Raw genomic sequence first — 25,601 nt, forward strand, 5'->3', positions numbered from 1 at the left:
ACCAGTTGCCTATTGGACATTTCAAACTGGTTGGCTTGGTGTTCCTGAACTAAACTCATCTTTCCCCCTAAATACTTCCTGCCTTACACATTTCCCTGTTCTGTAAGAGGCACCACCACCGCTAGAAGAATCATTTCAGGCATTATCCCGGACCCCTTACTTGTCCTCAGCCCCCATAGCTTCAGGTGCCGCATCTTGCTGCCTCCATCTTCACAGCGTCTCCTGTTTCTGACCTTTTTTACTACACTCACAGAGTTATCACCTTAGCTCCAGGCCTCACCTAGGTTCTTGCCACAGCCTGCTCGAGTCTCCCTGTATTGCATCCTATACATTGCTGCTGAAATAATTTTCTTTGAGCATTTGACACATCATTCATTCAACTCCTTTGCTTTCCTGTTGCTTGCAGGAAAAATATACTCCTCTGTTTAGCTATTAAAGCTCTTCACAACCATGTCTGTCTTTCCAGTCTTACTGGACATTATTATTCCTACATCATATGGACACGGATAGAATGTTATCTATACCAGAAGAATGAATGTAGATGTCACTGAATTAGCAAATCTTTTTATTATGGTAGATATATATATATATATATATATATATATATATATATATTTTTTTTTTTTAATGTTTTTCAGTACTGGTTCCCAGTGAATGAACTGTGGATCCTTTGTAACTTCTCAGTTACATCCATATGGGCTCTATGCATTGTCATTTTGGTTTTATTTAGCTCTTAAGAAACTATATGAGTGACCTTATAATAAATATGCTGGAGAGTAATTTCATATTTGTGAGATTTTTAAAAAATCTATATGTATAGTCTTTATAAACATGCACATATTTTCCCAAATGTATGTATATACTTGTCATTTAAAAAAGGTCTTTGTACTTGGAAAAGTTTGAAACTACTGATGTTTTCTTTTTCTAAATCTCTTTTTAAAATATAGATTTCCAAATGGCTCTGACATATGGCAGAAAGATGAATTCTAGGGTTTGTGTTTTATTACCATTTCTTGAATCCAACCAGCATGTCAGCATTTTTAATAACCACACTATATCACAAACATCAGCTTGTGGTATACTGTTGTCCTCAAATCACCCAAGCTCATGGCTTCCTGGTAAGTCTCCATTTTGTGCCTTTATGTCTTGAATTAGGACTCTTTGCAACTAAGCTGTCATTTATCACGATTATCTGTAGTCTTTATATAATTGCCCGGTGGTAACTAAATTTTAGGTGAGGCAACTGCTTCCTCCATCTATGTTTATTCCATTGACCTACTTTAGAGCCTTGTATATTTTCTTCTAGATAATGAAGGGTTTGGACCTGTCAGGTATCCAGCTCTTCTGGGACATTGTCTTCCCTTGAATGGTCCTCATCGTGACTTGTTTTTGGCCAGCCTTTACACTTAAATACTTTCCCTATTTCCCCAAGTGCCAGCAGCCACTCCCAGATTGAGGTGACCTTCGGTTTCAGAGCAGGGATTAGGAATAGGTTCATGTGGGCTCTTCCTCCAGGGCTGCAGCACACTCTGTCCCTGCATATCTGCTTTTCCTGTGGCACCCGCTCTTCCCCCCATCCTTTCACCTCAGGCAGTCCTCCCAGTGTGTCTCCTGATAGGTGGATACAGTGCAGCCCATCTCTCTTGTTTCTTTCTGGGTTACCTGCTTTTCCTTTGTAGTTTCATGATTATAATAGGCCTGCAGCTATTGCTGATGGGTGTCTGCAAGCTGTAGTCAGTTCATGATTCTTCATTGCTCTTGAAGTGATCCCTGATTTCAAGTCTTCCAAGATTCTTTTATTCGAAGTCTTGCCACCATGGTAGTAAACCAGAAAAATATGGGTATGAGCCTTGGCTTTTTCATATTTTTGGCTATGTTTTTTTACAGGGATTATAGGTTTTTGTAGGGTTCGCCATGATTTAGGCCTTGATACAATCAGCCCAGTTTCTTATGAAAGCAGGAATATCCAGAGGGTCTTATTGCCCATGAGGATTTCCTGGTTTTGGGACTGAATCTCTTCTGAAACAGTGGAGACTACTGATATATTTATTGTTTAAATGTTGCTAATAAAATTAAATACTCTTTGACTTTGATTTTCCTCATGTATGGTAAAAATGAATGACCATGTCTAGTCTGAAATGTTGCCTTATTTGCACATAAAAGTCTGAATTGGTAGCATTTTTACCTGACTGCTTGGTATTGTACTTTGAATTGCCAAGAACGGCTGCAGATAGATGGTGCCTATTTCATCTTGTTCCCTAATGCTGTGAAAAGATTGAAACAATTGAGAGACCAGTTTTGAACTATTTTTAGCAGTCAGTACAGCCACTTCCTTGCCTTGGTTAAAACTAGGTACAAAAATAGGATTTTGTGTTATTTTTCTACATGCTTTTTAAAAATCACATGCTTTTGTAATAATGAAATGTAGAATGTAATTTTGATAGAAAAGAGAAGGAAAAAAAATAGGATATTTTCAGAAGTATTGTTCATGACCAGAATCATGGCCTCAGTTTTTTAAAAATATGCATTTAATTTTAAATGGAAAAGTTATCTTATTTTCATTTGTTGTAGAATATTAATTTTTTTCATACATGTTCTTGCAATTTCTAGCTTTAACTAGAAATATAAGTATAAGAAGATATGTTTACTCTGTTTTACTAAGAACCAGAAAATGTAATTAGAATCTACCATTAGCAAAAGAGCCAGAATAAGTAATTTATTAGGTAGATAATCTTATAATTTCTTTTAATTTTGTTTCAACGAAGGGAGCAATTTAAAGTGTAAGTCATTCTTTATGAATGTCATTATTCTGTACATTATATGATCAGTGTTCACTGCCTGTGTACAAGATCCAGAGCCAACACAGTTCCTCCTGTCAAAAAGCCTCAAATCTAATGGTGGGTGAAAGGTATCTTCACCAGTAATGGTGGCCTAAGGGGAGAATATGACAAGCGTAGAAGAGAGATCTAGACAAAGTGCTGCCATGAATTTGAAGAGGAAGAAATTACTGTTTACTGGGGATGTGGAAAGCTTCATGAGAGCAAAGGACCTGTTTCTGAGGGGATCCCCGAGTTGCAGAGAATCTAACTGAGTCTGTCTCCTCCAGAGATCAGATCACTTGTCACAGCTTCTTTGGGGAAGTAGGTAAGAGCCAGATTTTATGGGACCTTAAATGTGAAGTTAAAATGGCAATTAACTACACTGAAATGTTAAGTAAGGATTTTGTACCTATCTTTTGCTATATTTAGTAGAGATTGGGAAACCACTCAAGGATTTTGAAGAGGGATATGGTAAGAAAAGGTCATTAGTGAGATTTCACTCAGTACAAAGAGTGAATTGGAGAGGGGATTAAAGATAAGTCTAGGTGAGAAGAGTCGGAAGCCTAAATGAAGGAGCTTGTGGCAGGAGAGAAAGATGGTGGGACAGGTAGAGGTAGAAAGGTGTGCTTTGGAAAGAAGGAGTGCCCTTTCTTGTTCTGGGATGGTTAGGTAGGTGGAGGGAATGGAGATGGATATTAAGAGAGGAGCCTCTCAGAGTTCTACAGATGGTCTCCTTCTTCTCATGAAAAGTGTGTCTTGATCATCAATGAAGAATCAGAGAGAATTAGGTTTAGGATTAAGGACTCTTAAAAGAATGGCTTTAAGCAGCCATTGGTAATGTAATCAAGGGCCAAGAGGGGATCAGTAGAGTCCCTGCAGGACAGCAGCACTTCAGTGATCCATGATCTACTTAATATGGGGTATCCACTAAAGTAGATTGGACCTCTTCTATAACTTAAAAATCTTAAAGGGTAGCACTGTTTGAATATGCAGTTACTTTAAACAAATCAGATTGTGAACCCCTCTGTCCTTAAGGAAGCTGGTCCTCCATAGTACTCCTGGCTAGCACTTGTGAGCTCTCTGTCATCTGAATCTCACAAAATTCTTTTCAAATACATAGGACAGGTACTAACCCCATTGTAGAGATTAGGAAACTGAACTTAACGGTGAAGGAGTCAGAGTAACAGAGATGGTAAGTTGGAAAATAGGATTCAACCCAAATTTCCAATGAAAAGGCTAACACTTTTCCAAAAAGAAGGTGGAAATAGGTGATTTGCTCAGCAAGAAATGAGGCATGGACTTGCAGACCGTTATCTCCAGAGAGGAGAGCTGGGAGCTGATAGTGACAAAGTGAAACAGCATAGCTAGACCAGGGCCTTGGGGGACATCCATACTTTGAGTGAAGGGCAGAGATGGACTCCAGGAAAGGACACTGAGAATGAGAGGGAGCTCGGAGAAGGAAGCATGTGCAGGAGGAAAGCTATCACAATGTCAAGTGCTCTAGAGAGGGGAAGCTAGGTGGAATGGAGGGAGCATTGGCCCTGGAGTCAGGAGGACATGAGTTCAAATCTGGCCTTAGACACTTCATTTGCATTACCCTGGGCAAGTCACCTAACCCTGATTGCTTCTATTCTCCCCAACTCCCACCCCCAAATGCTCTAGAGAGATTAGAAAAGATGAGGCTTCAAAAAAGGATCATTATGGGAGAAGATAATGAATGGTGGAGGGGGTGTGGGAAAACTGGGGCACTAATACATTGTATACATTGAGTATACACCTCCTCTTCCATGAGGGTGGCAAGAGCGAGTGCCAAAGGCAGATCGAGAAGAGACAAGATGTGAAATAGATGTTGTGGAGACAACAATAGCAAATCATTTAAGCAGTGATTGTACCTTTGCCTGACTTCATGGAGCTCCCAGTTGAGATTAGGTGGTCTCAGTCATCAAAGTCCATGATTTCCTCCAGCAGTAGTTTACTAGGAATGAAGGAGGCGGGTAATGATCATGTGAGAGATTATAAAAATAACAATAAATACATATAATACAATGACAAAATTTCTAGGAAGAAATTAAAACTGTACCCAGAGACAGATCCACAGCCCTGAATATTTATGTCAATAAAAGAAGACAAAATTAATTAAATGTTTGCATTTAGTAAAGGGCCAAAACCCCAAATTATCAGAAAGAAGAAAAAAAATAAGACCAAAGGAGAAATCAATAAAGCTGAAAATAAGAAAACAATTGAAAAGATAAATGCAACAGTTATTTTTCTGAAAAGTTTAAAAATTGATAAATTAAGAAGTCTAATCAAAAGAAAAATTGATAAACTATTAACAAGTCTAATCAAAGAAATTCAGAATTCAGAATGAAAAAAGACAAAAACTAGTGAGAAGAAAATTTACCTGCAGATTTGTTTTGAAAAAATAAAACAAAATTCTGTAACCCTAATGCTATGAGCCAGTAATGCAGCAGTGATGCCCTCATTGGCATTTTCTTTATAGGATCAATAGTGGTTTCTTTTCATTCTTCCTAATGTGATAAGATACATATAGTCATATTGACTTTACTGTCTTTTGAAAATGGAATTCTGTGATGATACTTTGGTCTGAAATTATGTTTTCCTAATGGGGTTGCAGATGAAGTTTCTAGAAATTAATGCCTAATCTTTATAGGGCATCATTTCTATTTAGGAAAAAATTGGGGGGAAAATTAATTTGAGAGAAATATATCTGTTCTTATTTGTGTAGTAAGAAAGGAATTGGTAAGGACACTTAGTTTCACTTTATTTAGTTTGACCCACATTTCACAGAATTTTTACATTCAGAGACTGTTATAAATTATAGAGTTCAGAGAACTATCCATTTTGATCCATTGAACAGTTAAAAAGAAATATTTTTGACCCATTTCGATGTTTTGTTTTGATTAACCTTATTCCTAGTTCAAACTTGAAAAAAGTTACCTTTGTTGGACTTCCTATTTGAGTTTTTTAGTTCAGATTTAACTTTATTAGGTGATGATTTACTTTTTTGACTTAAAAAATGTTATAATTCATGAATAAGTAATTAGTTGTAACAAGAAAAGAAAAATCTGAAAACAATAATAGACTTGAATTTACCACAACTTAAGTCACTGTAAAACAAACAAACAAACAAAAAACTTAGCATACTTTGCAGAAGTAGGAATGTTAGAATAATTTTATAGTGTAAGATACAATTAAGGAAGTATGATTGTCAGTGGGAATTACTAGGTTTGAAATTATTAGCATCATGTAGTGCTAATTAACCCCACTGGTTTTTTTTAGTTAAAAATAGGTTCTAAGTTTTAAAAATATATAACTGTTTCTTTTCCACTTTTACTTTGTATAAAATATTATTTTACTCAACTTTTATTAGTGATCAGAAGTCTTTCCAAGTTTCTTGATTCTAGAATTCTATATTTCAGTGATTTAGGTTGACCATTGAAATTAATGACATTCTCCCCAACCCATATTTTCTTAGTTTCTCATAAGTAATATCTCTGTAGCCAATTAACATACACAAATACTCAAAATTAAGTCATATTCAAAGCTGATTGCAGTGATAAATTGTAGCAGTTTTGTTGATTATATAACCCAACAGAAATGTTGGGTTGAGTAGACACTACTATTAAATGAAATCTGTCTGCAAAACCTTATTTGGCTTAATTAAAAGTTAAGAACAGTTTATGTTAGTGAAAACTCGGAATTAGAAAATATTTTTGAAGAAAAAATATTTTCTTTTTTTTCCTCATCTCCATTATGCCTATAATAACTCAAGAGTAGGCTCAAAGGTGGTGGTGGTGGTGGTGGTGGTTTTTTAATGCAATTAACAGATCACAGAATCACAGAATATCAGTATGGAAAGAGACCTTATAGACAAGAAAACTGAGTTCCTGAGGATTATATATATTGAGCTAATAGTTGGCAGACAAAGATTTTGATTTAGGTCTTCCTTCTTCAATCCCATAGTCTTTCCATGCTCTATAATAATAGTTGCTATGTATAGATGCTTCTGAGTACCCTAAAATGATATTTTTTTTCCTCATAAATGTTTCAGACTTGAATTCTCTAATCTTATCTTTGTCATGCTGTATTCCCGTTGAAGAGAAAGAGTTTGCTTTGAAAAGATAAACAGTTATTGAATGTTATTGTTAACTAAATCAGGAATTAGTGTTCTCACTCTTTCTTAAGATATGATCTAAAAATGGATACTCTGCTCACTAGAATGCCAACAAAATCTTATAGAATGGTACTTTTCATTAGTAATTTAGCCAGTTTCCTCTTTTGGGAAAGAATTAAGTAATACCTTACATATATGATTTTGTTTCAGTGAGTAAAGCCAGATTTCATTGCATGTCATTGCCCCGTACATATTCTAATTAGTATCAGTAGCTGGTGGGCCATGTAGCCTGTGCTCTGGCTGACTTATCAGAAACCCAGAGAAAAGAGCTAAGGTATATTGGGACCCCTCGAATATTTGAGAACCTGACACACAGAGGAGAGATGAGGCCTGGCCTGGATCGTACCAGAATATGATTTAAATCTTATTGAGACAGATTTTTGGAGTATTATGTGAAGAAAACTTTGTAATAATTAGCAATACTCAGCTAGTAAAAGGGTTACTCCATAAAGAGTGATGGGCTTTTCAGTGGGAATAATCCAGGAGAGTTCTCCCCCTCCTCTCCCCCCCCCCCCCCATATATGGGCTGAACTGTAGGATCTACAGTTGTCCAATCTTGAGGCCGACCCGCCAGCCATAACCCTTTTATTAAAGGGACTAGATGCCTTTCTGTGTGCTTTCTCCTGCTTCTCCTGATTGATAGTGCTGGGTGACCAGGATTGCACAGAAGAAGCAGAGTAGGACGCAGAATCTCTTTGGGAAACAAACCTACGCGCTGACTTCTCAAAAGGGTCAGAGGTGGTGCATCCATGCAGGTGATCAGGCGAGGGTCATCTCTGCTGTGTGGTCCTGGGGTGGAGTCTCGTGGAGGGTAATAGGGCGGTCTGGGGGATCAGAGATAATAGAGGTTCTATTCTCATTAAGTCATCTCCACCACACAAGGCTTGTTCACAATGATTAGCCAAAGAGAGGAGCGGTCTGAAGGTCCTCTCCCCCACTGTGGCCTTGGTAACACATCAACTCTGGAGGGTAAATAGTTTAAAGTTTAGGGCTTATGATAAGAAAGAACCTATCACTGACCACATGTATGTTGATAGATAAGTATATACTTGCTAATAATTACTAACCCCACAGAATCTCACTAAACTTATTGGTGATGATTGGAATAAAGTAAGGTTCCAGTTAACCTTATCTTATAACTGTCCACTGAGGTCTCTTCCATCTCTAATATTCTTTGTTATATAGTACTTAGTTTATTGTGTATTATAGTTATTTATGTTTATGTCCTCTCCCAGACTAATAGAGGGCAGGGACCCCATCTTATCTAAACTTTGTTTCCCCTAGCAGTTGGCATAGGGATCAGTAGTAAATATTTAATTATATTAAATGATAGAATATTTTGAAACAGTGCAGAAAGCTGTAGATTTGTATTTTGAAGACTTGTACTTGAAAGTTAGTTTTGAAATGTAATTTCTATGTGATCTTGGGTAGATCAATTAATTTCCTCAATTTACTGAATGTTTGTTTCTTTATAACATGAGGAGGTTAGGCTAGATAATCTTAGATATCCTTTTAAAAGTATAATTATTTTTCACTTTCAATATGGATCTGTTTTCTCTCTTTCCTTTCCCCTCCACTACTACTATTAGGGCAGAACCCTTGTCACAAGAGAGCAAAGTTAAATAGACTGCTTCTGAAAATGTGCCTCATTCTGCATCTCCAGTCCCTCCATTTCTCTGCCAAGACTCTGAATTTATTTTCACTATATTAGAACTGCTGTTGATGGTAGTATTGATCAGAGATCTGCAATCTCTCAAATTGTTTGTCTTTCCAATGTTATTGAATGTGTTGTTCTCCTAGTTCTGCACTTATTCTTGTGCATTAATACATACTTAATAGATTTCTTTCAAGTCATCCCTTTTGTCATTTCTTAGGATACAGGAATGTTCTGTTGTACCATATGACAGGTTTGTTTGGGTTTTTTTTTTTTTTTTTTTCAGCCATTCTCTTGATTGATGAGCATTTTCTTAGATTCCAGTTCTTTGCAACTATGAAATCAATATTTTCTTAAATGTTTTCTGACTTATCTTATAAAAGGATGAGGATTGAGCAGCTGGGGAGGGACCTGACTAATGTCTGGGTGGTGAAGCACACCTTCATCCTGAGCTGGGTCAGATTTCTTTTCTTTGATCTCGTTATCTTATCTTTGTGCCTCCATGAGGCACTCATCCTGTGACCACTCAGCAGAGATAATCCTTGCCTTGCCCATCCTGTGATGGATATAGCCCCCATGTAGATTGTAGATATATCATCTCTTTTTGATACCAGTCATCCTGGTAATCAAATGGATCAATGGGTATGTAGTAGGAACCAGTGAAAGTTTATTTTACTAGTATAGCTCCAGTTCTCAAAGTTGCATTAATTTATATTCTTCTAATTATTAATAACAAGGAGCATTTTTCATATGACTATCGGCAGCTTGGATTTTTTTCTTTGCTTATTGCTAGAGACAGAGCCAAGAAGTCAGGGAAAAAGTATGGACTCACCTAAGCTCTCCCTCAAAATACCTTTAAATAATGACTCTAAACAAACTTTAGAGCATCAAAACCCACAAAAAGATGGAGAGAAACAAGTTTCCAGCTGAAGACAACTTGGCAGAAAAAGTCTGTTGTACCAGGATAAGAATGGAGGGCAGTCTGGGAAGGCTGCTCCAGCATAGCCCCAGCCCCATCAAACCAGAAGTCTTTGAGAGCCTCTGAATCCGTGGCAGTTTCCAGACCTCTTGGCCCATAGACACCAAAGATTACTTAGAAGTCAGCAGGAAAGGTTGTCTCATAGCCCAGAATAGCCCTAGCCTCAGCACACCCAGGAGAGGACCCTAGAAGCCACTGAATTAGTGGCAGCAACAGCAGTGGTGGCAGTAGCTTCTGGACATCTCACCCCACAGAAGTAAGGGAGGGTCAAACAGCTGGTCAGAAGGAGATTTCAGAAGTGTCTTTGCTAACACTGAGGCAGGACTCTGTTGACGTGTCCATACTCAGATTCAGGAAACAATCTTGATTCAGAGTACTAGAAGGAAAAGAGACTACTATAGTAGAACTTAGTGCTTGTGATCACTCACAGACTAGAACACTGGCCAAAAGGGGTGTAAACATACTTCTCCTTGGATTATACCACTTTAGAAGAACTGAAAACTTACAGATCCCTAGAAGTATCTCTGAAAACAGCTGTACAAACCCCTGAAGCTTGGGACATTGAACCCTTCATCCTGGAAACAGAGTTCTCCTTTAAAAAAGAGTTAAAAGCCAAATAATAGTCTGGAAAATGAGCCAACAACAGAAAAAGATTCTGACCTTAGAAAGTTACTGTGGTAATAAGGAAAATCAAAAAACACACTCTAAAGAAGATAACAAATTTTTAAGAAAAATAAGAATTGGTTTCAAGTCATGGCAGAAATCAAAAAGGATTTTGAAAATCAGATAAGAGAAATAGAGGAAAAATTGGGAAGAAAAATGAGAATGATGCAAAAAGAAGTAGAAAAAACCAATGAAGAAAAGAATGCCTTAAAAAGCAAAATTAGCCAGGTACAAAAAGGAGGCACAAAAACTCACCGAGGAGAATAATTCCTTAAAAATTAGAATTGAACAAATGAAAGTTAATGACTTTATGAAAAATCAAGCAACAATAAAACAAAACCAAAAGAATGAAGGAAAAAACAAAAGGAAAACAATATGAAATATTAGAAAAACAACTGACTTGAAAATAAATCTAGGAGAGATCAATTTTAAAATTGTTGGACTACCTAAAGCCATGTTCAGAAAAAGAGCCTAGATATCATCTTTCAAGATATTATCAAGGAAAACTGTTCTGATGTTGTAGAACCATAGGGTAAAATAGAAATTGAAAGAATCCACTGATCACCTCCTAGATGATCCAAGTAAACTCTGAAGGACTTATGATAAAAAATGTTATCCATGCCCAAAGAAAGAACTGATTGTGTCTGAATATAGACAGAAGTATACCTTTGTTTCCCCTTGAGTGGGGAGGGGAAATGTATGTTTTCTTTCACAAGATGAGTTTTGTGAAAATGTTTTGTATAACTTTACATATGCCTTTTCAATGGGGAGATGTGGGAAGGGAGGAAAATCTGGAACTCAAGCACATGTTAAAAATTGTTTTCTACGTAACTGAGATAAATAAAATGGGTTTAAAAGGGAAAATTGCTCTTTATATATCCTTTCATCATTTCAGCATATGTCTTTCAATTTTAAATCTGTCAGCCTGTAGTCCTTTTGTTGAAGAACATTCATGGGAGATTGAACTATAAAACCTCCAAGATTAATTAAATGGAAAACTTAAAAAAAATTTATTAGCACTTTCTGTTTTCTAGGCTTTGTACTAAACATTGTGGATATAGGTTCAAAAGAGAGAATTTACAAAGAAATTACAATTCGAAGGTAATACATAGAAAGGAATGATGACTGGGAAGGTTAAAAGGCATTGCTATATCTGGTGTGATCAGCAAGAGTTCCAGAAGAGTAAGGATGAATATCCTTCTCTTGACAGGGAGGTGAATGGTTTCAAGATGCAGAATGTGACATATTTTTGATAAGGTCAATCCAATGGTCAGTGGATGTTGCTTGACTTTGCTCTCTGTACTAAGATTTCTGCCCCTGTCCTCTATAGTAAAGCTTCTGATACTGAGTCTTGATTCTTATGAGACTGTGTAAGTGAATGTGGAGGTTGCAAAATAATGACTTATTTTCAGCAAATGTTTAATTAATATACATTATTAATCATGTAAAGTTTTTCCACAATGTGGGGTCATGTAAAATTTTTTCAAGGGAAAAGGAGTCGTGAATGGAAAAGATTTAAGAAGTTCTGCGATAGAGGAGTAGTAAGGAAAGGAAAAGGTGAGGGGCAGAAAAAATAGATTCATATTACTTGAAGGCAAAAAGCAATTTAAATTTTAAAAGGATATTTTATCCAACCTCCTCATTTGAAAAAGATATGAATAGAGCTATAGGAAAACTGAATGATTTACCCTTTCTAGAAATTGTGGTCATCTTAATTAAGTTATTGTTTTCAAAGTAAAAGACATTCTCATGACTAGTTTAAGTGTTGCAAGTTTTGCAGCATTCCTTTCATCCTTTCATTACCTAGCTTTTTTTTTTTTTTTTCTTTTTCCAAAATACAGGTCGAAGAAGGAAGTAAGGGTATTCGGTTAGGATCCCTAATTGGATTGATGGTGGAGGAAGGAGCTGATTGGAAGCAAGTTGAAATTCCCAAAGATGTGAGTCCTCCGCCACCTCCAGCTTCACCTGTGTCTGCACCTCCCCTAGCTGAAGTCGTGGCTCCTGCCTCTGTCAAAAAGCACCCCCCAGCTGGGAAACTGCCGTGAGTATGCCATTTTTGGGTGGCTTCCAAGGGCACTTGACCTCTAGATGGGGCCTGTTCTCTCTCATTCTTTTCCTAAGAATTTGAGGCAGAGAACAAGGTGATTAAGTCACCTTGTCGGGGTGCGCGTAGCAAATTAGCACAGTGCCATGGACTGAGCTGAGACCAGTGTCCATCCTTTGGAGCTCTTCTTGGAATCTCCTAGTGTGATTGTGCCCCAGGGCAGGCAGGGAAGGCCATTGGTTCTCTCTCTCCTGGAGCTGAGGATGCTGCTCTTCTGACTGACTTCCTTGCCGGGACTCTCCATCTCTTATTTCTCCTCCCCTTGCTCTTCACATCTCCTAGAGAAAGAACCCACTGGGTGGGCTGGGAAAGCAGGAAATGAATAACAAAACAATTGGTGTTTATGTAGCATTTTATGTTTAAAAAGTACTTTTCATGTGTGATCTCATTTGATCCTCGACCTAGATAGACTCCCCCACCTCTAGAATGTGTCCCTGGAGAGTCTGGGGCTTTAGGGATGGAAGGAACTTCAGAGATGAAGAGACTGAGGTCGAGAGAGGTGCTAGGACTTCTCCTGGGCTACATGGGCCCTCATTATCACAAGCCAGGGCCAACTGACACAAAATGAAGGTGGCTTTAAAAAACAAACCAATTGGTTTTGATTCCATTTTAATAGAATTAATTCCTATGCTTGGATTTCTGACACAGAGGAAAGGGGGCTTGTTCTAGCTGGTTTTCTGTGAAGTCTCAGAAGCAGAGACTGTTAGCATTTCATGGGAGTAAGGGACCAATGGAATGATCAGGTGGAGGCAGCGGCTCTCTCGTGGTCCCTTGAGCCAAGAGTCACATCTAAGGTTTTTGACCGTAGTTCCTGGCTTAGCTCACTGTTCAGCCAGACTCCTGCATAAAGACATGCTTTCGGGGATGTTCCTCACACACTCTTGTAGGCTTACTTTCTATTAACACAGTTTTAAAAGTTTCTGATTTTAATCATCGGATGAAGGATTAACAAAACATTTTTGTTAAAACCTGCTCCTTTATTAGGTTTCTCTCTTCTTTTTGAATGACCTTCATAAGGCAAAGGGGATTGGTGTTTTTGTTTCTGTTTCTTCTTCTTACCAAGCATCCCCTTAAAACTGCACAGGATATTGTAGAGACCTTTCTTTTTCCTGGTTTTTAATTTACTATTTTAAACTTTTGGATACATAGGTGGTATCCTGCAATATTGCCCTTCTCTTCTTCCCCACAGTCACCTCCACCATTGTCTCATTAAGGCACTGAGGTGCTCCTGATTTTTTGAAGGCGCTGCCAACAATATAACCCATCTGGCAGGTTCTATGATTCTGGAGACTTCAGATAAGATTCCAGCAACAGATGCGATTGTCTTCTAAGGCTTAGCCTTGTTAAGTGTGGAGAGGCTCGTCCCCAGGAGGCTTGCTTTCTGGTAATGATCCTTTGTTCATAGAAACCAAAGAAAGGCACAGAACAGTATCCAGTCTTGTTTGGCATCCTCTGCCTTGGTAGTGATGTGGTCTGCAGGGCACCGAGAACCACAGAATGTATTTCTATCCATATGATAGCTTTTGTTACTAGAAAGGTGAGCTCCTTTTCCATTGACTAAGTAGACTGACCCATGTCAGCGCTAATATTTTCATCATAAGTGAAACAAAAAGAATTTAGAAGTTACCTCAAAATGAGGTAAAATGCCTCATAATTTTTTCTTGAATAGGTAAAGAAATGAGTTGGTTTTATGGTGTGTCCAAAGGCAATGAGAAAAATCACTTCATGGGTCATTTGGTCATCTTGTCCTCTATGCTGATAAGTATTTACCAAAAGACCTCCATGAAGATGATTACAGCCTAAGGACCACCATCTATTTCAGAGGATGAAAAGATAGATAAGATCCTTTAAATTACATCAACACGATCTAATACTCAGGGATTTCACTGCCAAAATTGGGTGGACAGAGTAATAAATGTTGCAAAACAGTTCAGGAATAAGCAATAAGAAAGCCCAATGGATTGCAAAATTCTTCTCATGCCTCTTTTTCTTAAATAGTTGAGAGATACTGAATTTGGATTAACACCAAAATAAAATATAAACTTCAAAATTTTTTTGTATGATTTAACAGAAAATGGGAGTCACTTATGAATCAACTTGCTTTTTCCATTCAGACAACCAACTTGTAAAAGCAAAAATAAAAATTGATATCATATTAGAAGCACTAATACAGAAAATAGTGTGTGCAACTGAGGTAGCTACAGCTTGATATGTTTATGCCAACTGGTAACCACCAGCCACAAAAATGGGCAATGGGTAAAAGAACAGTTGTCAACACAGAATATATCACTATGTAAGTCGATAAACATTTATTAAGCACCTGCTACATACCAGGCACTGTGCTAAGTGTTAGGGATTCAAAGAAAGGCAAAAGACTTCCTTCTCCTAAGGAAATTTTTAACTGATGTTACTGATATCAATAAAAATAATTTTTAATTATATAAAACTTTAAATTACTATGGTGAGGAGACCAAAAATTCCTAGAAACTATCCCAGCCAACAAAAAGTAGAGCAATATATGGCATTTGAGGACAAAATAGGTTGTTAAAAATTTATTTGTGCAGAAAAGGATGGAAGATTATGAGCAGCATCACTTCATACAACAATGAAAGGTAATGGCCCAGGTGTATAGAAAGACAGATGGCCATTCCTAAGAGAGGGACAATAGACAGACAATTGGAGGAGATCTGTTAGAATTTCTCTGCCTGTTTCCTTTGACACTGACAAGAGAGGAGCCTGAGTCAGGCCATCTAACAGCCCAGGCCCATTGCACTGCTGGAGGAATGAGAAATGGCCCCAGAGCTGCAGGGCCCAGGTCGGGGTAGGGACTGTGATAGAGACCAGAGCACCACGCACTGGCGAGTGTGGACAGGTCAGCGGAGAGAATGGTCCGGCATTAGAGCGCCAAGTGGGGCCTGAGAAGGGTGCTGGGACTGTGGCCGAGCTCCAGATGTGAGCGACAGCACCTCCTGGCAAGTCCAACCAACTTCTAGATTACTTTTGCTTATAAAGGAGATTTCTTGATAGGGGAAGCTAGCTAAGCAGATGAAGAAGAGAGGAAATATTGAATGATAAGAATGATAGAAGAGTTAAAAGCAGCAGTAATTTTTTTTTATCTCTCTATTGCTGAAGCAATTGAGGTTAAGTGACTTGCCCAGGGTCATACAACTAGGAAGTGCTAAGTGTCTGAGGCCGGATTTGAATTCAGGTCCTCCTGACTTCAGGGCTGGGGCTCTATCCACTGCACCAACTAGCTGCCCCAGTAATTTTTTTTTTTTTTTTAAAGAAAAGACATTAAAGAAAACAAAGATGGGAGAAAAGCCTAATTTAACTCAAGTCTACATGAGAATTTTGCCTCCATGGAGGATATCTGATAAAGAAGAATGCCAGATGTAGGGAGAAAAACTTTGGCCTTATTATTCCCCTCAGTAGGCACTCGGAAATATATTTATTAATAACCCATTTGTCTACTTTATCATCTCTGCAAAGGAGGTGAATAATCCACATACACATGCATGCATAAACCTTAATGAAGGTTTGAGGAGGGAATGGGCCAGCTTTTATAAATAATATACTAGAGCAAATCACATCTTTATAGTCTCACAACTGAAAAAATAAAGGGAATGCAAAACCCTAGTGAATTTATTGTGGAGTATAAAAATATATTTGATTTTGTAAAGCAAAAGACTGCCTTAATTAGCCTCTCTTTCAACATGGCATTTCCTCTGATGATAAAAAGGTTTTGTACAATATCCCGTAATACAAATTACTGTCCTGTCCTCTGATTTCTGGTGAATATAATGCTGGATTTTGCCAAGAGACCTTGGTTTTATTTGTGTCCCACCTAAGGCAGTTCCTAGATATTTCATCGATAGAAATCATTTTTCCTTTTCAGCCTCAAGTTTCCTAATTGTAAAAACAAGGATGATACATGAAGTGTTAACCTTATAGGGTTATTTTGAGTACCAAATGAGATAACATATGTAAAGTGCTTTATTAATAAACAAATCAATAAAAATATGTTAAATGTCTTATTTTCTAAATCCTCTGTTAGGCATTGGGATTATAAAGAAAAGACGAAAGCAATCTGTCAGAGGAAACAGTATCCCGCCAAAAAAACCAAACAAAAACAAATAAACAAACCAAAAATCTTTTTTGCACAGTAGTTTGGAGAGAGAGAGCTCACTGGTGGTTGGAGAGGGTTCAGGAAAGGCCTTCTTTAGGAGATGGTATTGAACTGAGCTTTGAAAGCAGCTAGAGAATCTAAGTGGCACTGATAAGAAGAAACAGTGTTCCAGTCATGGGAGAACTTTTAGACATGAATGTCAGATGTTAATGAGATTCCGTGAATATAAAAATGTCATTCTATTACCATTTAGTTATGAGAACCTGTTTTTGCCTCAGTTTCCCCTTATGTAAGATGATCTCAGCTCCTACTTTTTGAGTTGGGTATTAAGTAAGTTTTATTCATTGTTAGGCAGTAGGTAGTACATATGTCCCTTGTAGTATTTAAATTATTTGATGAGAATTGAAGAAAAAAACTTTATTCATTAATTTGTCTTTTTAAATACTTTGAATCAGTGATTATTTAAGTGTTTTATAAAAATATTTTGTCTCTAAAATTAATCAGAGTAATAGAGATTATTTTGAATGTCCTGAAACAGTTTGAAATTTAGCTTTATATGTGGTTATAAACTGATTTTTGTGAATGATTATTATTAAAATGATCTAGATGATAGGTGTCAAACTGCAAAATAAATAAAAATTTAGTACATGTAGTTTTCTAAGTTAACCTGCAGGCAACAATTCTATTTGAATCTGACACCCCTGATCTAGATCATTTTATTTGAAATAACAATATGTTTTTGCATCCCGTGACCTGCTTTTTCTTATTTAGGTTCCGGCTAAGTCCTGCTGCTCGCAACATTTTGGATACTCATGACATTGATCCCAGCCAGGGTGCCCCTACAGGACCTCGGGGCATTTTTACTAAAGAGTATGTATGTGTTTTATGTCATTAGAGAGCATATGTTTATCATGATCCTTTGTTAAAGAAAGTACTTCATTGAAGATATTAATACAGGGGGCAGTTAGTGTAATTTCCTTCAGACTATTTTGCCTTTTATATTTTAATTATATTTGTTACAATCCAATACAATTCTTAGAATGCCAAAATGTGTGTGTGTGGATAAGTCTATTAATATAACTTCCTATTACTCACAAAACTGTTTGGTTTTGATTATGTCCAAGTCTTTGGTTTTAGTGAAATTATTACAAATGGTGATGTTGAATATTTAAACTCCTGACTTAGATATATTACGTTTAAATCAGAAGTGGTGAAATAGCTATATGAAGCCATTTGTTTCCCCAGTCATCTTGAATCTTTTTTTTTCTCTTCAATTATGATTGTGTATTTTATTTTAATGAATGTGCCTTATTACCTATTTAGGGATATTTAATTTTAAAAGACCAAGAGAAAATACCAAAGTAGTTCTAATTGAAGAAAGTCTACTTAGTGAATTATACAACCAGCATACTGATTTTGTGGTATTTAAGAATAATGAAAAAAAAGGGGAGGTATACATTGAACTAATTTAGTTTTTAATTAAAGTGATTAATGATCAGAAATGGACAACAGAATGGAAATTGACACTACCTATATTAATTGTATCCAGAACCTTAAGCCATGCTAAACAACATTCCTACAACAGGAATAATGGAGTTTAGACAACAAAAATCTAACTTAGTTTTTAAATAGAAGGAGTTGTCAAAGACAAAAATGGTTTACTATATAAACTCATTTGTAAAGTCTGAGAAAGAAGGATGATAGATTAATATGAGGGTATTATCACTTAAAGCAAAGAGAACCAACAAGGAGTAAAATCCGTTAAAAGAAACTGGCAATATGTCCATTTTAAGTAGTGTCACCTCCGTATCATTCAAAGATGAGTAAGGAAAGAGAACTGCAAGTCAAAGAAAAAGGGAAAGATTTGCCAAAAAGAATTTAACAAGTTGTTTCTTCACTACACTTAGACCTTAGCATCTTGGTCAGATGGATTCAGAGATGAGGTAAAAAGGGCTCTCAGGAGAATAAGAGGAAAGCAGCCAGATTGGACCAAGTCTGTTGAGAGCCGATGCAATTGAGAGAATAGCAGAAGATACCGAAGACATAAATGACAAAAATCCCAGAGAACATTAATCAAAAAAAGGGTTAACACCACTGACCTCTGTCTACTCTCCCATGAATACAGTTTCTTTCTGCCAGTTGTATTTACTCAAATTCATCACATCCTCTGAAGATATTAGTAGGAAATGGGCAGGCTTAGACAAGCAGTGTTCAATAGTGAACCACATCTTTACTGTTTCACAATCAAGTAAAAATGTAGAGAATACAGTTCTGTTGTGTTTATTGTATTATGTGTATTCCTTCCGTAGAGCACAGTCTTCTAGTGTGGGGAGGAGTATTTGCTTTTTTTTCCAACCATGTGTCTCCCATTCATATATGTTATTCACAATTCCTTAGAAAATATAACAAACAATCATGTTCAGTGTCCTCCTTACAATAAGCATTTAGAGCTATGATAGAGGGCATCTGGTGGAGAATCCAGAGCAAAGAGGGATCCCCTATGAATGGAATGTTCCAGGTTCTTATGTTTGTTAATTATATCAAGGCCCAGAAATTCCACATGGAGAGAGAATGCCCTTCACTTTTATTGCAGCATGCATTTGAATGAAACTCTTATGGACCTTTTTAGCACTGTGAATACCTGGGACGACAGATGATGTGGATAGGTAATGAAGTAGGCCTAGAGAGGAACAGTGAGCAGCTCTTTAACTTTCCCTAAGCTTTCCTCCAAAGGAAAGGCCACTTTTTCAATATTAATATTCTTCTAATGCTGGTTTATTTCAGTAAGATGTAGAATGCAATTGCCTCCAAAGACCTAAAACTGAGTATTACACAGAGAGTAATGGAAGGTTATTTGGTGGGTGAGAATAGACTGGAGGAGTTCCAGTGATACAGTGATACGAGAAGGTAGGCTGTCTACCTGGTGAGGACAAAAGGTGTGCACCCGTGCCCTCCTCTGCTATCATTGAGGTGTCAGGAGACAGTGAGGTACCATCATCATGTTTGGCAATTTCCCTGAAATGGACTTAGGGAGGGAGTGGACAAGAGACCTACAAGATGGAGGTAGACAGGGCTGGCTCATGTTCTCAGGAAGAATATTTAGAATTTAGGAATTCCTATCTGTCTCCATATAATTGCACTGGATTATTCCAGTAATGGGACTCATTCAGCAAGTATAGTGAGCATCTCTCCTATGCCTGTCACTACTAGAGAGTGCTAAATATCTTCTGCACTGTACTGAGAAAAGAAGCTCTGTTTTACCTCTTTTCTGCATCTGCTTCTGTGTGAACCATATGACTTTGGCAAGTCATTTCATCTTGATAAGTCTCAGTTTTCTCATTTTAAACATGTTAACATTTATAACATGATAATTATAGTATTTCACAGTGTTGTTTTGAGATTAAATAGGGGGAACAAGCATTTATTTTTTGTTTTTAATGCTTTTTATCACATTTTTGTTAAAGCCCCAAAGATTCCTTTTTTAAAGAGGTGTTCATAAAATCATTCCATCTTTCTTTCTTTTTTTTACTTAATACTATTTCTTTTTTTTCCTATTTATATATAAAAATAGTTTTCAACATTTATTTTCGTAAGATTTCGAGTTCCAAATCTTTTTCTTTCCCTTCCTCCTCCACAAGACAGCAAGCAACCTAATATAGGTTGTACATGTACAATCATGTTAAACATTTTCACATTACTCTTGTTGGGAAATTAGAATCAGAACAAAAGGCAAAACCGCAAGAAGAAAGAAAAAAGTGAAAATAATATGCTTTGATCTACATTCAGACTCCATGGTTCTTTCTCTGGTTGTGGTCAGCATTTTCCTCATGAGTCTTTTGGATTTGTCTTGAATCCTGGTACTACTGAGAAAACAAACTTTTCCCCTGTACAATGTTCTTCTGGTTCTGCTCATTTCACTTTGTGTTAGGTGTGAATCTTTCTAGGGTTTTCTGAAATCTCTGCTCATCATTTCTTATAGCATAACAATATTCCATTATGTTCATATGCCACATTTTGTTCAGCCATACCCTCGATTTCCAATTCCTTGCCACCACATAAAAAGCTGCTGTACCTGTGAGCCTTTTCCCTGTTTTATGATCTTTTTAGGATATAGACCTAGAAGTAGGACTGCCAGCTCAAAGGGTATGCACAGTTGGTTGCCCTTTGGGCATAGTTTCAAATTGCTCTCCAGAATAGTTGGATCATTTCACAATTCCACCAACAATGCATTAGTGGAAGAAGCATTTATTAAGTTCTTTCTGTGTTCCTATGTGGAGGCAGATTTATAGTCCATGGATAGATGCTGAGTTTGGAGTCAGGAACACCTGAGTTCAAATCTGGCCTTAGTCACTAGACATGTGATCATGGGCAAGTCCCTTAACCCTGTTTGCCTCAATCTACTCCCATATCCTTGCCAAGAAAACCCCATTGCTGGTCCGAAGGGTAACAAAGTGTTGGACATGACTGAGCAACAAGTAGCGTGCCACACAATGTATGAAGTGTTTTACAAACATTAATCTCATGTGATCCTCACAACAACCCTCTGAAATAGGTTCTGTTTTTGTTGCATTTTACAGGTGAGGGAACTGAGGCAACAGGTGAAATGACTTGCCCAGGGTCACAAGCCAGTAAGTGTCTGAGGTCTGTTTTGAACTCAGCAAGTCCAACTCCCTATTCACTGATCCATCTAGCTAGATTCTTTATGGAAAATACTCTATGTGGCATTAATAGCATAGATGAATTTCAGTAAATTCATACAGTATGCTTTAAAGTGATAGTGAACCCGATGTTTTATAATTCCTAATATTATTATTTCTTACACATGCTGTTTTCCAACACATCATTTTTTTTTCACATTAAGTGAAAGCTTTTTATGTAACTTAAATTGGCTTAGTTTTAGATTTAATATACATGTAAAAGACTAGTTCATTAGATTTGTCAAGGCAAAACATTATGCTGGGTGATAGGATTTAAGAAGTCTTTTAGTTGTTATAATAACAAAAAATGTTATTGTTCTCAGTTTATACATAGTTTTCATAATCTAATATAATACACTTTCTTTAATTTGCACTATTTTGAAAATGACACAAATAAGATAACTAAATTAGATATACTTGATAGACTTTTATTATTTTGTTTGTCCTTTGTTCTCAAAGAGGACTATGAGATCAGAGAGGTGACACCGTGATATGCAAAAACACCCTACTCTGAGAGAAGAAGATACTCAGGATTTCTGTCCAAAATAGAAACAATTGCTATTTACATTCACTCTTGAGTCAATCTGGGTCCAAAGGATGTCTTAGTGGAATTTGACCTGGGACCTGTTGTTGTCCAGTTAGTGAGAGAAGGAGGATTTGGGTTTAAGGCAAGGTCTTAATAAAGAATTCTAATAGGTAAACCCTTTATAAAGTACTTGAGAATGTCAGGTGCTTTTCTAAAATACTGTTTTTTTCTATAAAAAGAATGAATTCATGTAAAATCATTATGGATTTTATGTGTATTTTATTTAAATACATTTAAAATGTGCAAAGGGAAAAAATCAGCTATTAACTCCATTTATTGTTATTTCAAACATGACTAAGAAGTTAATGTATAGTAATAAATGTAGTAAAATAGCTGCCTGAAAAATAATTTTTTGAAATTGTTATACTCTGTGAATGTGTAATATTACAAAATATAGCAACACTGAAAAGACTGCTTCAAGCACACTGAGGCTTTCAGCGACCGTTTTCAATACAGCTCTTGATTAGTGTCCACCATACTGCTCTTGTAAAAATCCATGAGGGCAAAAGAGTTTTCAGGTCTGAGCAATGGAACTATGATCAGTGGTGTGGGATCGAATTTTTGGGTTACAATGACCTTTGTCCCATCTTCCCTCTGTATTTTGTGACTTCCTGTGGCAGATTATGCCCAAGCCTTAGAATTTGTTAAGCTATAGGTACATAAATAACTGTAGAAGCCATGGTGGAGAAAGGCTATTCCAGGTGGGTAAGAACCATCTTTCCATTCTCATTGGATTTTCCTCTTAGACTGTTAGATGGAAGGATACTGTACTTAATTTCCTGAGGTAGGTAAATTTCAAGGAGTGGCAGATACTATCAGAATACAGACTAGCTCTTACAGGCTAATTTAAAGTTATTAGAGATGATTACTTGATAGACTTAAAATATCGACCTGTTACTGCTCTACTTATTCAGTGGAACACTACTGATAAGGATCACTGTCTATACAAGTTCAACCAAAAAGAACAGTGGCCAAATGTTTGTATAAACATATACATTGCTTGTATAAAGGCATCCTCATGGTTTGTAGCAGTTTCTTTTTTAAGAGTCCGATGTTATTTACAGTTTTGCCTCTGGTAGCATTTAAATTGTTAATTGAATTTGCTCAGTAAAATCATCTATTCCTGAAATGCTCCTCTTTTTAAGTTGGCCTGTTTGCTATTTCCTTCCCCAATACAGCTACGTAATATGCTGTCGTGTTAATGAAGCTATTTCTTTAATTCCAAGCAGTTATTTCCATTCTTTGCCTAATAAATCTGCATTAGAGTCTGTGATCCTAAATCTTGGAAGCAGGTCACGTGCAGAATATGGGTGGTAGTAGTACTTCTCTATGACTTAGATTGTGTATCTCTGAGTATGGCCCCTGTGGTTTCTGGCATTTTTTAATGTAACTTCTGGTTTTATTTCACTGAACATTTTTCCGGACTCTGTCTTCCCTCCTCCTTATTTAAAAGTAACAATACTTTAAAAAATATTTTAAAAATATATCTTCTTCAGTTTGTTTATCTTCTCTTTCGAGTATTGTTCAAAAAGCAATAGATTTTATTGTTTATTTTCCATGTTTCTGTTTTTCTTTTTTTCTTTTTTTTAATTAGCAGTTTGGGAATACAGACTCTTGCTATGCCATTTGTGATTTAGAGGTTTCAAAAGTGTTACTCCCTTCTTAGGAAAGTTTCCCAGTTTGGAATGCAGTTCCTCAGGACATCCTGAGCTCCTTATTATTAAGAGTGTTAACACAAGTCTTGGTGATCCATTTATAAGTCATGTAGTAAAGGAAATTGATTCATGCTTTGGGTATAAGTTGGACTAGGTGATTGACCTTTGGTGCCCTTCTTGGCTTCTAATTTTACAGTAGCTCCCCTTGAACAAGCAGAATGAGTGTCTGGTAATAGTTGTTTTCATCTTGTTCCTTGACATTCCTTTTCTGAGTGCATTGTAAAGCAGGGTGTCATTCAGATTATGTAATGTCCCTGGGAAAAGCTTTTATAAAGCTTCATTGTGATTCAGTTATAGCATTTAAGATAAAATATTTAAAACATTCTTCTGCTTGTAATTCCATGTAAAGGCCAGCATTGAGCATATGATATGGTCTGTAAGCATCTGTAGTAGTCATTTTCTTATTCTAATGATGGCTTTTCAGACTTTAGATGAAAGCACTCCCAGAATATCCTAAGGCACATTTTTTTTAATAATATCTTTATTTATAAAACATATGCATGGGTAATTTTTTCAACACTAACCCCTTGCAAAATCTTCTATTTCAAATTTTCCCCTCCTTCCTCCCACCCCTTCCCCTAGATGGCAGGTAATCCAATACATGTTAAATATGTTAAATTATATGTTAAATCATATTATATATATATTTGTGCAGTTATCTTCTAAGGCACATTTTTAAGCTATCATTACTCCCTCTCATGTACTCTACTTTTTGCTGTCTTCCAAATAAATCACTGCATCATTATTTCCATGGTCACCTTTCATCCACAAACTCTCTCCTCTTCCCTGCTTCCTCATTGCTTTGAGCACTACTGTCATCTTCCCAGTTACCCAGGCTTGCAGTGCAGTGGTTAACTTCAGGCTTTCCGTCTCCTTGCTCCTTATCTAGGCAGTTTTCCAGGTTTTGTAGATGACATTAATTCCTTAACATTCCTCATTTACACCACCTCCCCTCCCCCCACCCCATCACCAGCAATTTGAAGCTGGGACTATCCCAGGGGTTTACTGGCTGGTCTCTCTGCACTGCCCAGCTGGATTGTTCAATTGCCTCCAGTTCCAGCTGTGATGATCCTGCCAGGTTATCTTGAAACCTGTTGATATGGCTTGTAAGAATCTAGTCTGACCTCTGGGCATATTTAAAATCATTAGCTTAACTAAAGCAGTTGCTTTTTCTTTATATGTTAAATATAGAATAATTTTGTCAGGAGCTATATTTCTTCAAATTTAGCTTGGTCCTTCAAATTTTTTGAGATTGTAATGCCGGAGAAACTGAGGCAGGAGAGAGCTTAGAGAGTTTTTAATATTTTATTAATGGGAGAATAAGATTGACTGGACAGGACTCTCGTCTCAGATTATCCAGTCAGACAGAGATAAGTATACTGGGACCAAGGAATCCATATTGGTCCCAGGGCTGGAGGACCCAAAGAATCCAGCGTCCAGCATACAGCTGCCAGCTGCCATTCTCCAGCCATGAATGAAGGAACCCCAACTTCTTAAATACCTTTTTGGAGACAAAGAAGAGAAAGGGAGGGAAAGTTTTTTATCAGGGAGGGGAAGCCATAAAACCTAAAAATTCCAGAGACAAAGAAGTAAAGATATCATGGGTTAATCTTGGAATATTCTAAAGGATATTGTAAATCTGTAAAAGAGTCAGGAGATCTACTCTTTTATCTTGCTAATTCATAACCTGAGAGCGAATAATCCTTAGTTTTACTGGGTCAGAGATAGAACAGTTAAGGAAACTGAGACAGGGAAACTGAGTCAGGACAGTTAAAGAGAATTGTGGCATAACAAGATCCTGTTGTGCCTGACACTCACATTGACTTAATTAACTTATTCTATTTAAACACAATTTATCTTCCCTCTTCCACCTTAGACAGTGCTATTTTGGATTTGGAGTGGTTAAGGGCAAACTATTTTGCTTTCAGTCTTTTGGCCCTTAGAAACCCAAGAAACCCTCTTAAACTGGAGTAATTTCATTTTTCAGACAGCTTCATGTTCTTACTAGAAGTAATTCACTTCTGATTTTGAAACAATAGAAAAATAAAAGCATTAGGTAAACA

General features: G+C 36.9%; 1 protein-coding gene across 1 annotated transcript in view; it reads left to right on the forward strand.

The window, feature by feature from the left end:
- The window catches only part of PDHX (pyruvate dehydrogenase complex component X), a 72,794-nt gene that overhangs the window by 27,658 nt on the left and 19,535 nt on the right, over nucleotides 1–25,601 (forward strand). Inside the window, exons 4-5 of the mRNA XM_051966242.1 lie at nucleotides 12,152–12,351; nucleotides 17,312–17,410. Of these exons, the coding sequence (XP_051822202.1) occupies nucleotides 12,152–12,351; nucleotides 17,312–17,410 (299 nt within the window). The remainder of the gene's footprint in view (nucleotides 1–12,151; nucleotides 12,352–17,311; nucleotides 17,411–25,601) is intronic.

Source organism: Antechinus flavipes, chromosome 6 (assembly GCF_016432865.1).
Source record: "Antechinus flavipes isolate AdamAnt ecotype Samford, QLD, Australia chromosome 6, AdamAnt_v2, whole genome shotgun sequence".
NCBI classification, from domain to species: domain Eukaryota; kingdom Metazoa; phylum Chordata; class Mammalia; order Dasyuromorphia; family Dasyuridae; genus Antechinus; species Antechinus flavipes.